Below are 18,671 nucleotides of genomic sequence, written 5' to 3' on the forward strand. Positions count from 1 at the left end.
ACGCATTTTGCACTGACGTTGGAAGCGATCACTTTCTTGCCGAATTATGTATCGCATGAGCATCATTCAGCCAGCTGGCATAGAGCCAATTTTTGCAGCTCCCATCAGATTGTCTTTTAGAAAGGTAAAACAAGTTTCCAGTAACTTCGAGTATTGAATGACTCCCATGCGCATATGTAGTGCATGTTGAAATAAGGGAAATAAAATCTGTTTAATCCTAGTACAGGGTACCATATACACGGGATTTGGAGATATTATGATGAGCAGTCATTTTGGTGTTGGCAACAATTTTGAAAATCGTGCCAAAGCCGTAGCATATACCAGGATTTTATCACAAAATCATTTTAACCCGCCTTTTTTTTAATAAATGCCTTATTTGTCATTTTGCAGTAAAATAATAATAAAAAAAAATGGTAATCAGTCACCTAGGCTAACCATTTAATGTTACTATATCCGGCAAAACATCGTTGATTATTCTAATTCAATTTTTAAATAATTATCTTTATTTTAATGTTATTTGTGTCATTTAATGTTGCTTCTACTCTTTAAATTTATTTATTTTTTATTAGTAAATAATACTTTCAAATTTCAGGAAATTTTCTCTGTCATAATCCTGAAATTAATTCTAGCAGTATGATGACATACCATCACAAAATTTTGCTCATGTATGCTACTAAATAAATATAAAATACCTAAATTTATTTAAAATTATCATTAAATAGATTTTTCCTTCGTTTAGCTGCAAAATGTCTGCAAAAAAAGACATTTTTTAATCCAGATTGGGCAGATTCTAATCTCAATCTTCAGTGGAGAAAACACCTATTATAGTTATAATAGTAATGCTTTGGGTATTATATATTATAAGTCATGTAATATATATATGTCATGTGTAATTGGCAAATTTTTGTGTTTTCAAATGGTACCATAATTAATTTATCTCTTAGCGTAGCCAATTGTGCAGATGGATTGGAATTTTCTGAAAACACACCTGGAAAAGTCAGGGAATTTCATTTTCCTGTTTGAGTGCAACCCTGTGAATGTCAAATAGCATTTATTTATCTGATTTTGTATTTAATGTGTGTTTAAATATATATGTAGAAGTATAATTATGTAACTGCAAGAATTCAATGAATTGAACATTGAATTTTATAAAATTAACACTAGAAACTAACAAAAACAAAACCTTTAAATTATTTGTAAAAGATAAAAAGAGCTGCATAATATTTTTATTGAAAAGACAAAGGTTTTTTTATGCTTTGTTACATAAATTTGGCATAACAAAAAGTTGTATGCAAGCCATAGTATTACAACTGTTGTTTACTCATAAATGCCAGAAATAAAACTTTCTTTCTCCTCCTATATTTTGAATTCCAGACAGACTACTAAGTCTGTGATGGCAATTTGTTAAAAATTAATTTTGTATAATTCTGGTTAAATTTTTGTGTTTTGCTATGAATTATGTCTACCTTTTAATTGTGTAACTTGGGAAATGGTGAAAAAATGGTAAATTACAAAATAATTCTCGGTGAAAATTATAAAATACATGGTGTTTTGAAATAATTGTCCTATTAAATATTTATGAACAGTTGGTTGTAGACTCACATTTGCAGCTTCTGCTAAAAATATGATATAAATAACTTATTAATTTCAAGTGTGCTGTAAATTTTATTTCTTTAAATAAAATTATTAAATGTAACATTTCAGTTTAAATTTCTGAATAATGTCACCACCTTTTTGTTACTTCTCTCACATTTTTGAAAGATGTCTTTAAAAAAAATTGTATTAGGAAATTTAATAAGCATATCTATGTAATAGGTATGATGTCCGCTAAATTAAAAGCAATGTAGCATTTATTCATGATGCATAAATACAAATTATGCACTCATGAGTATAATCACATACTTGCAGAGAATATTTATGCTTTCAGTTGTTGAATTGACTTGTGTGATCTGAAATCTGTAGGGCAGGGGTTGGTATACTTTTTTTTTTACTAAGAGAGCATATTTCAGTGATGTGGTAGTTTAGCATGTATAAATAAAATTATGCACTCGCATACTACCAGAGAATATGCTTTCAGTTGTTGAGGAGACTTGTGTGATCTGAAATCTCTAAAGCAGGAGTTGGTATCCTTTTTTTGCTAAGAGGGCATATTTAAGTGAGCAGGAGTTTGGCAGGCTCTTTGTGACAGTAATAATAAAAATGCATTATATATCAAAATAGAGTTAACTTTTATAGATTGTAAGAGTTGTGATGTTTTAACAATTTGTTTTGCTATTGAAAAAATGTTGCTAGCTAAGCAAGAAAACTGCAAATTTTTGTTCTGCAGAGAAATAAGTTGTCAGAACAATCAACTGAAATGAAATTATTTTCCTTCATAAGCAAATGTTGTCCATATCTTGTCTTTTAACTTGAAGAGAAGAATCCACACTCTGCATATAACTTGATTAAATGACAATTTTATGTATGAACAGTATGTAGAGTGTAACATGCCCACTGTTCGTACGATGTTAAAGAGTCCTTAGAATTTTTTTAAATCTTTTTTTTTTTTTTCCCTAAAAGTCCTTAATTTTGGCCAAAATCAACAGAATGTCTTTAATTTTAATCATCTGAAATTTCTGTCTGTTTTTACGACTTCCATTTTGAGTGTGAATTAGCATTTTGGAGGAATATTTTTTTCAATTCACTGACATATATGGTTATCTTTTGAATGGGTTCATGAGTTATAATTTGTTTCTATTTCTAATATAAATGATGGGATACTCGAGTTTCTAAGCAAGAAGTGAAACATAAGCATTTTGAAATTAATTTTTTCTAATAAAGAGCTCTTAAACAACTTTTTGCTTTTGAGGATGTGAATTATTTTATTAAACGGTTTTAAATTTGGCCACTTATCAACATTTTGCCGATTTTAAGATCAAATTCTATGGAAAATTTGTCATTCTGAATTTTTTGATGATTTTTTTAAAACGTAACATTGCTAAATTTCATTAAGATAATGGTAATATATTGAAATTATATTTAAAAAATATTAAAATAAAACATTTTTATTTTTTGATGCCATATTATAAAGTTTCAATTTGGCAACTTATTATACAATATTTTGAATCTGAAAAATAAGGTATAATGCTATACAGCACAATTTACGAAACAGCTCTTAGCAAAAGCAAAATTAGCTAAGTAATTAATTAAAAAGGTCTTCTTTTTAATTTTTTTCATAGTAAGAGTTTTCACTGTGTAATTGTCTCAGAATATGCATCAGGTTTTTTTATAAAATTAGTTTTACACTTTTTCCCTTTTTTCCAAAATATTTTTGGCTTTTTGCTGTAACAGAATTGGTAGGGATAATTTTAATTTTAGGATTTTAGACATTGCAGCCTAGAAAGTTTAGAAGAATTTGAAGGCCAGATTTATAGACCCACGATTCTAGAAGATTCTGAGAAATGTGTGACAAAATGAAAAATGTCTCCATTGTATCAACACATAATGGATGTACTTTACAGAAAGTTTCCAATGAATTTCTTACTTTTCGGAGAATGTCTGGAAGAACAATGAAAACATAATATTTGAATGTTTTGCTTCTGATACTAGAATTTTTTCTTAACATGTTTATCTTTCCTTTATTTTCTCTACTTTTCACTAGACACAAAACATGGAGTATATCAAAAATTGCTTTAATCTCATCACATGGGCAGGCATTATGGAAAAGGTTTTTTATTAATAAAGAAATTGAAAACTTAGAATTTAAAAGATTCATCTAATATGTCTTAATGCATCATACACATAGCATAGGTATTTTCCCACCTGATGCAATCTTTGTGGATCCTAAATTCTGCTTCCAATGCCTGCTCTAATTTCTAAAAGTTTTGCCATTTCTAGATTTTGTTATTCGATGTGTTACTAAATTCTAAAAATTCTGCCACATCAGCTCGATAACCAAAAACAAATTTATAATGACCTTTACCATATATATTTCATATTTCTTTAGAATGTTCATATTAAAGAAATAAAATTAGCCGCTTTTTCTATACATTTTAAATGCATTTAGTGTTTTTTTAGAATAACAGAAATCCTTAATTAAGTCAAAAAATTCTAAAATGAAAAGGAAACTTATTGAAGAAAGAACCTGAATGTATACAGAAAATTATTTTTCAAAGATATGTGTACTTATTATTATGGAAATTATTGTTTATGATTTCAGCCTTTAATTTCCCATTTCTATTTCCTCGTATGATAGAGTTACTGAGTTAGATTAAATTAAAAATAAATTTTATAAACTATGACCACTAGTTCACGTTTTTAGTTTGAATTTGACTGTTTTTGTTTAATTATGTCACTATGAGCTGTAATTGACTTTGTTAGCATCAGAACATGCCTTAATGTTCTAAGTTCTTTGTCTGATATTCTAGTTACTTTCAGACATAGTGATAATTTGCCTCACGTATATCGGGTTGGTGTGGGGGGGGGGGTTGGGGCTATTTAACTTTTACCAGATCAAGTAAACCCTCATAGATACATTGAGGAGAGGTTGACAAGTTAGGAGATAAAGCACATAGAAACTAGGAAGAGCATTAGGTTGCATATTAAGAGAAATCTCTAATTGTTAGAAAAGGTACTTAAAGAGAAGGAAATCAATATAAACTAGCCAAAATGTTTGGGAAGGCTTCAAATTAAAATGACGGATAAATATTTTGTTGAATGTTGTTGTTACAAAACATTTATGTTTTGTAGCTTTTAATGTGTAATTATCCTACTATCGTTTAAGAATCAATGTCATAAATTACATGTATTTTAAACTCTGAAATTTTATTAGATTTTGATGGGGCTTTTTTAACAATAAAAATAAAATTTAATAGTGGCCATGTAAATTCATACTGGATAAGGTTATCAAACTACCTAATTTAATTATTTATAACTAACTTCTTACTCTTAAATTTATTTCTACATATTAAAGCGAGTTATTGCTTTTCATAAATACTCACTATGGTCACAAGATAAAACACAAAAATGTAAAAATTCAAGTAAAACTTATTATTTGTATCTATTGAGACTTAAAATAACTGGTTTACAACCCCTGGAACTCTACACAAAGCTACGACACTAACTGCATCAAACAGACCCTGATTAATTTTCAACACTTGCCAACCTTGTCTACATCAGGCCTTTCAGGTTTGTTCTGATCAGCAGGTTTGTCTCTAGACAAGCAGCAGCGGTGACAACATTGTTTTTTTGTTATTAATCATGTTGATTATTATCTTACTTCTCATTTTAACCTATGCCGTTTGACATAAAATCCACCTGCTAGTTACTAAACCTCTAGACCAAGGATGTCAAACTCGCGGGCTGCATGCGGCCCACAACAAATATTTTGTGGCCCGGCCAATATATAATAATACAATAACAGACTTGCCAACTCTCCCGATTTTTGACCGCTCTCCCACCAACCCGATTTACAATATATTTCTCCCGACTTTTTCTTATTCTTAAAATTTCTCACGATTTTTATGGAACTTGGCTTAATACTTTGTTATGTGAACAAAAAAAGTGATTTTGGACGTCCGAAGCAAATGAATTTTCTCTAGATTATATCTAAAACAAAACCTTGCGAATTAGATAACTTCTGCTTTGTGAGTGAGAGCATATACGTATCCAGAAACGTCCTTCTCCAGTTCTCCAATGGGCATCGTGCTCCACTGCGTGTCATCTGGCATATATTAGCCAATGAGGACAAAACAAGCTGTTATTTGGATGTTCTTTAGTTATTTCGGTCATTTTGTCCTGAGTTGTGTGAGTACACGTACCTTTGGGGAAACAGTTTTAGAAATTATCATCTTTTGTTATGTCTGCGAGAAAATTGAAATACTCGTTTACGTTTCAAAAATCGTACACAGTTCACTTTCCTTCAATTATTTCCTCAAGGAAATGTAATAAATTTGCGATGTGTACCGCCTGTCGTTGCGATTTTTCGATTTCGCATGGTGGAAGGGCGGATGGTCTCAAACATGTGCGTACACAAAAACACAAGGGCAACATGAGCTGTTTTGAAAAAAAAAAAAAAAAAAAACGAAAAATTAAATTTTTCTTCGGAAACAAAAAATCAAAAAGTTATTAATGCAGAATGTCTGTTCTCTGCCTTTTTACTGGAGCACAACCTGCCACTGAATGCATCGCATCACGCTGCAGCTTTATTTAGAAAAATGTTTCCTGATAGTGAAATCGCTAAGAAATACTTAAGTGCAAGAACCAAAAGAGGTGCAATTGTTAAAGAAATGGATTTGAAAAATAAATCTTCAGTTATTGATTGCATTAAAACAGCTCCGTTCTGCCTCTCTATGGATGGAAGCAATAATACCGATTCAAAACTGCATCCAATTGTTGTTTCTTTTTTTAATCCAGAGTCTTCAGAAATTGAGTGCAATTTACTTTCTGTCCCCACTTTGGAAGGACATTTGACAGGCTTTAATATAGCACAGCTAATTATTAAAACTTTAAAAGAAAATGCAGTCCCTCTGGATAATTGCTTAGCACTAGGTGCCGATAATGCACCAGTATTGGTAGGCTTGAAGACTGGTGTTGCAGGTATCTTCAGAAAGAAAAATTCAGATTTGCAGATTATGAGGTGCACCTGTCACCTCTTAAATTTAGCAGCTGAAAAAGGAGTAGCTTCTTTACCAATAAATGTGGATGAACACATTGTTGATATTTATTATAATCTTGAAAGGAGTTCTAAAAAGGAGGAAAAATTGAAACAGGTCCAACAGCTGCATAATAGCAGCTTACAATTAGAAAACTTGAATGAAGTTATAAAATCAGCTAGGATTGACACCCAGTGGAGTTTAAACTGAAAACTGAAAGATGCTGATGGAATTTTAAAATATAGAGAACTGTCTAGAATTATGTTGGCCATCTTGACAGTTCCCCATAGTAATGCAGAGTGTGAGAGGATTTTCAGTGTTGTTGCGAAAACGAGGACTAAATTTAGATCTAATATTAGTGATGACACATTAGAAAACTTTTATTAGTGAAAGCAGGCCTACGTGGCAATTGCTATGAACAAAATTATGAAGTTTCTTTCTTAAAGAAAGCAAAATCTGCCACTGTTTATACCATTTGTACAAAAACTGATTAAAGGTTTTTTTTTTTTGTTTTGTTTTGTTTTCTTAAACGATGCAAATAATAAAAATGTTTTTTATGTGTAAGGAATTTTTGTGTTGCTTGCATTTAAGAATTAGTTACTATTTAAAGTTAATTCATTATTGAAAACTATATTTTCCTCATTTAAAGTCTTTTTAACATTGTGAAAAATCTCCCGATTTCTTAAAAAAATCTCCTGATTTTTGAGTGTCATAGGTTGGCAAGTATGCAATAAGATATCAATGAAGAAAAAAATGAAATGTTTACTGCTAAGTAATTAACGATAATTTATTCAGTGTTGTTAGATTACTCACAGCGAGCTGACACACACAGAGACTACTTAAATTACAAATGCGTGTGAGTAGCTAGCATTCAGACCTTTGGCTTTTGGGGGACACGTGCACTCAGAACTTGTACGCATCCCCCGATAGCTGAATGTGGCCGAACTCATGGTCTCAGTTTTCCAATCATAGTTTTGTACGATAGGAAAAGATCATATCGTTATGAACACGTTTGACATAATTAAAGCATTCAAATGTCAACTATTTCTTTGGGAAAACCAACTTAAAAATGAAGATTTGACGCACTTCCCGACGTGCAGAATGAACAAATCAAGTTTAGATAATACTTCTTCGTATCAAAAATACACAGAAAAAATTGCAAATTTAACAACTTAATTTGAAACGAGGTTTAATGATTTTAGTTCCCTCGAAGACAAATTTTTTTTGTTTTCTTCGATTTTTTCAATAAGTATTGACTTAGTACCCAGCCATATGCAAATGGAGGTGATCGAGATTCAATGCAACTCAAATTTGAAAGCAAAATTCATTGAAGTGGGCGTGCCTGAATTTTACAAATATTTACCAGCCAGGTTTGAAAATACTCGAAAATTCGCATATGAAATTATTTCCATGTTTGGTAGCACTTTCGGTGCGAGCAGTTATTTTCAGTCATGAAAGGTAATAAGTCTCCTATTAGAAACCGTATTAACGATGCTCACCTTGGGTCAGCGTTAAAGTTATCACTGCAAACAAAATTCCTCCCGAATAAGGAAAGATAATAGCAGAGAAGAGATGTCAAGTATCAGGACGTAAACATTAAGTTTTTCTTGTTCTTTTCTATATAAATATATATGTTTATTATTGTATTATTCAAAATAAATCTACATTTCTATGAATATTTATTTATTTATTTATTTATTTTTTTTTTGTGTGTGTGGCCCGCCTAAAGTTAAACCTTGTTTGTTTGGCCCACTTATGAGTTTGACATCCCTGCTCTAGACTGACCAAGTATGTGACAAAATGAGACATAAAAAAAATCCAACTGTTAGTAAAACGTAAATGTCACTTATCTTCTTTCAAATATGCCCAACTATTATAAGTGTAAAATATTTAATGCTACTTGATATATTGCATAAAGTTTATTTTATTCTCAAACTTATTAATAATTATGTTAATTCATGTTTAGTAATAATGCATACTACTTAGGGATCTATTTTATTTTTAGGATGGTATTACAAAAGTGAAATTCAGGCATAGGTAATATTTTTAATTTAATTTATTCAGTTCCCATTTGCTCATAGGTCCTTAATTTTTTTCATTAATGGTCCTTAAAAGTACTTAATTTCCATGTGCAGAAATGTGTACGAACCCTGATGCCGTGGTTGGAGAGTAATGAAGATAAAGGCGACAGAAAATAGTTCACTGTAGGTGGAATCAAATGCTGCTAGCAGTTGAAAGTTGATTCTTAGTCGTGTTATCTAGATTTACCAAGATTCAGTTTTTGTCAAAAATTCAAATGTTTAATTCATACAATAGTTAAAATGATGAAGGTAAAATAATTTGCTGAAATTATTCAATATAATTATGAATGTTTCTTGTGTAAATATCTAAAATTTAGGTATTCAGATATTGCTGCATAGATAATGTGGTGCCAATGATATGCTTTTATCATAAGAAGATTGATAAATGATATCTGTACTTCTCATTATACAAAAACTATTCAGATACGGTTACTGGAGTTTCACAGTGACTTTTTATCATTTCAGGTGGCTGCTGTTTAGAGAGAAAAAAACAATTATCTGAAACTATTTACACCCAAAATGAATGATTTAAAGACAGATCTCTTTGAGTACATGCTGTTCTTTAATGAATATATGCTGCAATAGAGGAGGCCAGAAACTTTATTATAAAAGACTCCTAATGCAGTGACTGATATGTGTATTTGATCCCACATTGTGTCTTTTAGTTTATCATTATCAGTTATTTTGAAGTCATAGTCTAAAGGTTACCTTATTTGATTTCTTTCTTGAATTTACCATAGGTCTGCAGTCAAATGAGATAGTCTGAGGGTTTATTAATTTGATTTATGATGTAGGAGCTTGAGCAAAGTGCTGTAATAAGAATTATTGTTATGCAATTATCAACCTCACTTATTTGAGCACAAGAGTTGTTATAATTACAGCAGGAAATCGGATAAAAAATGTATACTTCTGAAAGATTAAAGTGATATTTGTAATAAAAACTGAGTAGTGTAATTTCCTTTATCAAAACGTTTATTTAAAATTTATACATATAAAACTTAAATTTTGTATCAAACTTCTGTTCCTGATTCTGATGATTGTGGAAAACTGATCTCATTTTTTGGTGAATATACTTTCACTCTGCATATTTGCTTCTGTTTTACTTTTTGTTTGCATTGAACTTGATAAAGCATATTACTTGGCAGCTGACTGGACGGTGGTGTGTCGAAAAATCCAATCCATGTATACAGTGCATCTGAAGCTTTAGAAAATTTAAATAGTTCTGTATAACTTGATTTGGACTTGATGATGATGAGACCAACAATAATAAGCAACACGGATATTATATACAAAATGTGATGAGTTCCAAATGTGGCTTGTAAATTTTTTATTTCTTCAGATGTCGTTGCTGTCTCAGCAACCAAAGCTTGTAAAGAAATCATCTTCATGTTAGTTCCATTTTGTTCTTCCTCCATATAAAATTTTATCGATTCTAATGAACGTTGTCGACGGAAACCATAGATAGGTTTAATGCTGTAGATAACTTGTAAGAACCATTGCTGACTAGAACTAATCTGAAAATCAAAATTTTCCACATCTCATTAAATTGAGCATTATTGGATATTGAAAATGCAAATTCTTTAGTTTTTCCTAATTGTTTCATTCAAAATGTTAATGTTTTCAATATTAGTGGAACATACATTTAAATACACATATATATGCTCAGTAAAACACTAGTAAGCAGAGGGAGAGGGATATACAATATTTTTTTTAAAAGACATCTGAAACAGAAAATTAGTTGAACAAATCACAGTTTAACCAGAAGTATGGTAATAAAAATTGCTTTTTTGTTGGATAAATAATGTATAAAAGGCTAATGCAACACTAGTTTTATGTAATTAGTATCTTCCTAGGCATCATCTTATCCCTTTGCCAGATAATATTCATTAGTTTTGTCTTTTCAATTAAATAAACCAACCCTATTTTTTCTTAACTGGAGTTAGTAATTGATTTCACTATAGCTGGCAGGGGTGATTGTAATCTGGATACAGCCAGAATTTTGGATTTGAGATCCAGATTACATGTTCTTATCATTACATATCGTCTTATCATATGGACATGCAATCTTCATAGACGGTAACCTTGAAAATTGTCTGTTATTAACTTTTATTTGCGTGGAGGCTGCAAAATTCATTAGCTAATCTGGAAAACTTAATTCATTGAAAAGGGAGCTTGAATGTATTTTGAAAGTGTCACACATAGAACTTGCTGATTATATGCAAAAAAAAAAAAAAAAAATGCTTTGCATTCTGAAACAACTGCTTTCATTGCTGAAATGAAATCAGCAGATAATTTGCCAAATGTTATTTGAGAAGATAAAAACATTTCTATCAAAACATAAAAAGAAGTCAGAAACTTCAAATAAATAGGTACTTGTATACCGAAACAGGAAGGGAAAAACAATAGTCAAAAGTCTTTAATTCGGACATGTCGGGACTTCGGCGATTCCGGGTTATCAATTTTTCCAAATTATAGATCATCAGTTTAAATCTGGTAAGATGGCATGCAGAAATTATAAAATTAAAAATATGAAACTGTAATTTATGAAATAAAGAGCAATTTTGATCTAAAGGGTATCAAAATTTACAAAAAAAAAAAAAAAAAAAGCTTAATATTTATTTATTTAAGACACAATAACACGCCGAATAAATACTAATTCAGAAGTCAAACAACAAAAATCAGCGTTATATTTACAAAATTTTCACAGGACTAGTTTCGATGGTTTTACCGAACCACCATCTTCAGCTGCAAAACCGTAAATTATTTTTTAACCGGATTTACGGTTTTGCAGCTGAAGATGGTGGTTCGGTAAAACCATCGAAACTAGTCCTGTGAAAATTTTGTAAATATAACGCTGATTTTTGTTGTTTGACTTCTGAATTAGTATTTATTTATTTGTTTACTTTATTAAACATTTCTTTCAACGCGCACATGCGTAAAGCATACATTATGCATAGTCGAAATTAGAAAATTGCAACCAGAAAACTATTTGATTTGTTTTCGTGATATTTATAACGACGAGGAATTTGATTTAAATCATATCAAAGACGAAGTACATCGAGATGAAATACTACATTTAGTAAGGAATTATAAGCCGAATAAAATAAAAACATCTGTTCTGAAGATAAGGATAGTGCTGACAGATCAACTTCCAGTTCATTGTGCGCCGTGATGTCCCCCCCCCCTCCGCGCAGAGCAGCCTGAAATTGATAAACAAATTTCGGAATGGTTAGATAAACAAAGGAGTCTTTATCCATTTTTTGCAGCAATTCCACTTTTTTGTTTGATGGACATCGAAACATGCTTTCCCTTTGTAGATCCTTTTGCAGCTCCAGCATCGGAAATTCTTATTTGACATAATCGTAAGTTCCAACTTACTTTTATAAAATTGCTCTAACAGTTTGCAAAAAATAATAAGCCGGATCCAATCCGAAGATTAAGGAACAACGCAATCTGCAACATTAACTGAAATAGATAGATAATTTTAGCTTAGCGTATACTGTCCGTTATACATTAAACGCGCATGCATTGATGCATGCGCAGAAAGTTTGTAACTTTGAGGTCGGATTAACGACTTTTGACTGTATTGTAAATTTTTAGGCTTAGACTGAAAAAATGGAAAACAGAAACATTGAGTATTGACAGATTGAATTAAATTTGCATTGGATCTACTCTTAAAAGTGCATTTAATTACAGGGTTTATTTAAGAATGTGCAACATCCTTGGAAAACTGAGGGCTAAGAAGCTGTGAAGACTGACTTGCTGATCGAACTGATCTTTATACTATTAACACAGTACTTCTTGGAACTTAAATCTTTTGATCCCACCCCGAAAAGCAAGCTAAACTTAGCAATTATTTTAAGAAATGTAGATAAACCATGGTATATAATTGAGAAAGAATGTTGCTGAACATAAATTAAAAATTATTCTACTTTTCGCTTCACTTACGGAATTGTTTGAAAATTTGCATTTACCAAGTTGATATTCTGAATTATTTGGCATTATTGAAGGTAACTGTTTTCAGGAGTTTTTGAATTGGGGTCAGAATTGCCCACCCCCCTTTCCATGAAGCCTTTTAAAAAGTAATTCAAATGACAGAATCAAGTTTAAATAAAACTATAAACGTTTCATTAACAATTCCAGCATTAAGTAGTGCTGCAAAACTAGGATTATATTACTTGTTTAAAATGTTAATAAATAGATGTAATTACTAAAAATTATTGGATAATTATAAATTAATGTATAATTACAGATACAAGCATGCTATTAATAATATAAAAATATTACTCATATTAATTAATAGTACTTATTTAAATTTTTATTGTTATAATAGGAAATACTTAACACATATTTGGAGGTATTTTTTATGGATGTGTAATAATTCCCTCAATCTCTTTTACTAACAAATAGCCATTTTTGTTTTGTGCCAAGGATGTGATGAGTTTTTATTATTCACCTTTTCCCTTTTTGGAATTTTTTGTACTCCTAATGACATGCAAATTTTTTTTAGCTTTGTATTATTAAATTCAATGCTATTATTAAACTTCCCCTTTTCCCACACATTTAAAATGCTTTTATTAAATTTATCTAGCAATTCCCAAATTCCAAAATAATTTATTAGTTTAAAAACTAAAAAATTAAATTTAGTTTAATTTTTCACAATTTTAAACATTCCATTTCTGTAATAAAATTTATCTACATTTACAGCTTCCTTCATTTTTCACTTTTGCAGGTGACTGTTATACAACTCATTTGTGCTTCTGGATTTTTATTTTCCATTTTACCAAACTACCATCCTATTTCTTAATGCAATTCAACACTTTACATCGGCTTTCCAGTTGCATGGAACACTAACAATGAAACTAAGGAACATCTTTATCACAGTCTTTTAATTTTCTTTTTACTATTCCATTCAATTAATTGTTTAACTAATATAATTTAATATTAAATGAACTCTTTTTCCTAATTTTGGCCCTATTGCTTTTTGAAATATTTCCTAATTTAGGCTTGTAGGCTTCTATTCTCAACTAAAATAACTTAGTTTCGTTTTCTTAAATTCTGACTGAAAAATTTAATTACTTTGGATTTGCAACAGTTATTTAGCAGTTTCACCATTTTTGGGGTTCAGCTTTTATTGAAAAATAATAATTTAACTAATTGCTTTTGATTTGTAATTGTTTTTCTGATTCTGAGAATTTCTATTTTATACTGCTTAATTTTTAGACAGTACTATTTGTTTAGGGTGACTTTGGAGCAGATTATGTCTTGATGGTTAATTAAAAATTTGTAATTTAATTTTAATAGCATTCTTTAAAAAATTAATGGCTTTACATTTTAATTTAAATTATTTTTTTAAAACATTTTTGCTCTTATTTTTAAATTCGTCAGTTCACTTTTCAAACTGTTGCCACAAAATGTTAGAGTCCTGCATTATATTTGAAGAAATTAAATAATGAAAAATCTGCATAAATGATTGTCTATTTCTCGCATTGTGATAAAACAATGGTACATAGAGCCATCGAATTTTGAATGACGAAATCCTACTGCAAATATGGGCATCTGAAATCCCAAATTTGGAATTTGTTTTATTATAGATTTTATATTTTGTAAAACTTTAACGAATTTTTGATTTACAAACTCAATGCTTTAAAAGCGAGAAATGGCAATGTTATATAGAAAAAAAATACTTTTATCTCCAGCTCGCGAGACTGTGTATATCGGAAATTCTAAAGATATGCTTAATTTAACATTATTTTGGGATATTGCTCTTGAACTGAATTTTATGGTTTGAGTGCAAAGAACATGATATTTAATAAATAAAGGTAACACTCAAAACGTTAAAAAAACGCCCCTTTGAACGTAATTTAAAATCTGAAAAATTTCAGTTTTTTTATTATTATTATTATTATTATTATTATTATTATTTTTTTATATATATATAATTCAGAAACATTGCTCTGTTAAAAAATTTTCAGCTGCTCCTTGAAAGAGATCAAAGAATTTTCAACCGTTTGTTATATTTTTATTTGTTTTTTCCTGTTAGATAGTTGATCACCAATTTCGATTTAATTATGATGTCTTGATTATATATATATGTATGCATATGCACACTTCTATTCACATTGCCTTTATAATTTTACAACTTTATGCATCTGTTATTGGCAAAGTATGAAACGCCGGCATTCTATAGAATGCCTAGGCATTATATATATTGGCGGACGTTTCTCATGTGAAATATGAGAATTATTACATATGTTCTTTAGGCATTCTATAATAATACCTAGACATTCTTTAGAATGCCAAATTATTTTTAGGCGAAGTATGAAAAAAGGTTATGATAAGGCTATTATTTAAAAGACGTTCATTCGTAAAAAATACAAATGTTATTTTGAAAAATTAATGAAAGAGTGCCACTAAAAACTGTTATTCGAAATATGTCAAAAAATAGTAAGGTGATCTTGATACAACATAATGAGTTTGTATTATCTGTCGGGCTGAGACGGAATCAATAAGATATACCTGACAACGGAAATTAAATTCAGGAACAATCTTAAGTTTCACATCAATGCCCTTTTTAATACCTTTCTGTTTTTTTGGCAGGTCTCACAAAGGTAGTTGTACAGTTCAATATCATTACGTGTAACTTTTTTGTATTTGATTAAAAATTCTTTCACGTCGTCCGTGTGCAGTACTCAAATGAGTTTTCATGAAATTACGGAAACTAACTCAGCATCCGTTACGTAACACTGTATAGTACTGACATTTTCTTTAATAGGATAAATGAATGTACTTTTGTTTTTCACAAACCTCACATCTTAGCAATTCAGTCAGATTCACATCCTAGCAGTCAGTAGCCCCGTGGTTCCTTCTTAGTAATCAAAATCGTAAAAACAACCTTGTATTTAGCGTAGGTATAATGAAACACTCAATCGATTTCGAGGGCAGCTAAAGGTCCCTCCTCTTCAGGAGAAAGAAATACTTAGAAAGAAGAAAAATCCGTTCAGTGGTTGCTTTCCATTATTTGAAGTTCAGATTTTGTGCGTAAGGTGCATTTGCCCCTCGCTCCCTATTTTAACTTCGCTAATTTTTTCTTGTCCTTTATGCTTGATCAGATAGCCTGGTTCAGTAAAAGTAGGCAGCCAGTGCAACTCTGATTAAAAATCTAGTTATAACCACGTGCAGTGCTGATAAGGACCAAGTGTTTCTGTGACTCCTTTTTTTTTTATTTCTACTGATGAGGAGGGACCTTTAGCTGCCCTCGAAATCGATTGTTTCATTATACCTATGCTAAATACAAGGTTGCTTTTACGATTTTGATTGTCACATTAGCGTGTTTCTCTTCTAGTCCTTCTTAGTAGTCATTTTGGCCTTTTTACCTCATTTACTGACTTCTGGTAAGTAGTTTCGGTTCAATCGGAAGTGTATTTCATACTTTTCCGGTTTGTCATTTGGCATTCTATAGAATGCCTAGGAAACATGTGAAATATGGATCGTTTCATACATTGCCGACTAGTTTTATGAATTATATACAATGCCTAGGCATTCTATCGAATGCCGGATTTCAAACTTGGCCGGTAACATATCTAAAAATTGAATTTTTTGTTTTATATTTTTCTTATGACATTCTTATTTAAATATACTCTGTATTAGTTCCAACTTTAATTTTGGTCATATCTATATTTGTCACCATAATGAATCTTGCTTTCATTCTTCCGTAATCATTTAGGATACAAAATGGAAATTACGGACCTTTTGTATTTAGCAGGTTTGTTGTTATGTAGCCTATGTTAAACAGTCAGACCAAAGATGCTTCATAACTGTTAAAAATAATGATAAGTTACATCCTGAGTTGAGTACAAGCTGTGAAATGGACTGGCTGTGTGGTACTTTTATCGTTTTTCCTCCTATTACGTGGGCGTAGCCAGCTCAAATTACGGGGGGGGGGGTGCCCGTTACTAAGCCTGTGGTTACGACTGTTTTACCTATTACAGCATCTTTAAGTATATAGGAGTTATTTCGTGACCAATGTAGTATTATGTTAATGGCAGTTATCTTAATATAAATAATAATTATATTATGAATTTTATTAATAATAAAATTATGTAACATAATTATGGATATATTGCATTTAATTATCATATTTATAACCTTACAAATATATTAAAAACTTAATATTTTTGTTTTTAAATTAATTAAAGATTATTACTAAAATATTAAAAGAATTTTTAAATTCATTTTACTTTGGTTTCATAATACAATTATAAAGATAAACAAATATATATAATCCATATTTATGTTGTATATAATAAAGATATTGAATTTAATACATAAAAGTTGTAAATGCATTATTTATTTTGGACATAAAATTAAATTGGAAATAATTAAAAAAAATTTTTTTTTTTTTTTTAGAGGCTAACATTGTTCTGTCCTTTCATTTTGGTTCGGCATTTAAAATATTCCCGAATTCTATTTTCCATGGTTGTAAACTGTCAAATATATCAGTAATTTTGTCAATTGATATTTCTTTGGTGTAATTAATGTTCATTATAATGCTAAAGAATTATTTCTGCGTTCTTCCGTCATAGTAGCTCTATTATAATTTTTTAACCTTTTCAAAGCACTTGCGGAACGTTCATATTCGCAAGATATTATCGGCAGTGTAGCTGCTATGTGCAAAAGCACATCAGTATTTGGTAAAATGATTTTACTCGAAGCTTTTAAAGCCAAAATTGGTGTCCCTGGAAGCTTTGCTTTAGGTTAGGTTATTTAATTACGGCAAAGCGTCGAGGGCTATCTGCCTAAGGGAAGGAATGCCTTCGTGGAGAAATTTCTAAGGAAAACTGGCTCGTATACACGTTACACATGGGGAAAACTATGAAAACACCCATGCAGTTCGCGGGATTCGAACCTCGGACCGAACTACCAGTGTTCAGCGACTTTACCGCTCGGCCGCTGGTGGGCGTTTTGCTTTAATAATAGACATAAAATGCCGTCGCCAACATTTCGTGTCTTCGTTTAAAAGTTTAGAGAGGGGTAAATCATCTTTATATATCACCTTCAACTTATTTATAGCTATTTCATTTACACGATCAGCGCAAACTGATGGTTGTATGCAAAACAAGGATGATGCAGTATTTTCTTTAACTTGAAAAATGAGATGGTTAAGTAGAGGGATTACTAAAATAGTTTTATAATACTTAAACACAGAATCACAATAAGCATTATATTGATAGATTTTTCTTTCGAATGATGCGTGGCAGTTTAAGCTTTATATCTAATTTTTTACACATTTGCCCATCATGATCAAACATACTTTCAAAACTCTTTTCTACATTTTCACACTAAGAAATATAAAACTCAGTTATTTCCTAGACCTTGTTATAGGCTTTCACAATATCAACAGGTTGTCTCTGAAGTTTAATTCCTTCTAAATGAGATAGATAATGGTATGCTGTTATGTATGACGAAAGCAGATGAAATGATTAAATTCAGCAGAACCATAGCGTCTCGCTTACATTGCGCACTCCATTGATTATGGTCATAAGCATCTGGTTTAGTTGAGCACACAATGTGCCCTAGGGCTTGAATGATATCAAGCAAGCTTTGATAAAAATGCTGGTACGCATGGGCCTTCTGTTATTTTTTATTAATTTATGTCATTGGGATTATCATTTAAGTATAAAATTATTTTTAAACTTGTATTTTAATTCTGAGTTTATTAGTTTATGGATTTGAATTTTATGAAAGCTTCAATAACACTTTAGATAATTAGCATTAAAATGTTTTTGTAATTTCATAAGCAATAAGACAAATTACATAGTGACTCGGTCTTTTTATCTGACAGAAGGAGAAAAGGTTAACTTATTTAAAGTTGATTCTTCAATGTAAAAAGTTAGAAAGAGGCCTGTGTACTTTTTCTCTCACTAAATCGATGATTCTCACATTTCTTAGAATTTTT

The 18,671-nt window shown here is 30.4% G+C and overlaps 1 protein-coding gene across 2 annotated transcripts in view; it reads right to left on the minus strand.

Annotated features, from left to right (window-relative positions):
• Nucleotides 1-9,664: 9,664 nt before the first annotated feature.
• Nucleotides 9,665-18,671, minus strand: part of LOC118199880 (extracellular matrix organizing protein FRAS1-like) — a 284,180-nt gene continuing 275,173 nt past the window's right edge. For both annotated transcript variants that reach the window (XM_085821910.1, XM_085821908.1), the window contains one exon: nt 9,665-10,227. In XM_085821910.1, the coding sequence (XP_085678036.1) occupies nt 9,724-10,227 (504 nt within the window). In that variant the 3' untranslated portion in view covers nt 9,665-9,723. The remainder of the gene's footprint in view (nt 10,228-18,671) is intronic.

Source organism: Stegodyphus dumicola, chromosome 8 (genome assembly GCF_044657685.1).
Source record: "Stegodyphus dumicola isolate Sdum_Otavi_A_Nest chromosome 8, ASM4465768v1".
NCBI classification, from domain to species: Eukaryota; Metazoa; Arthropoda; class Arachnida; order Araneae; family Eresidae; genus Stegodyphus; species Stegodyphus dumicola.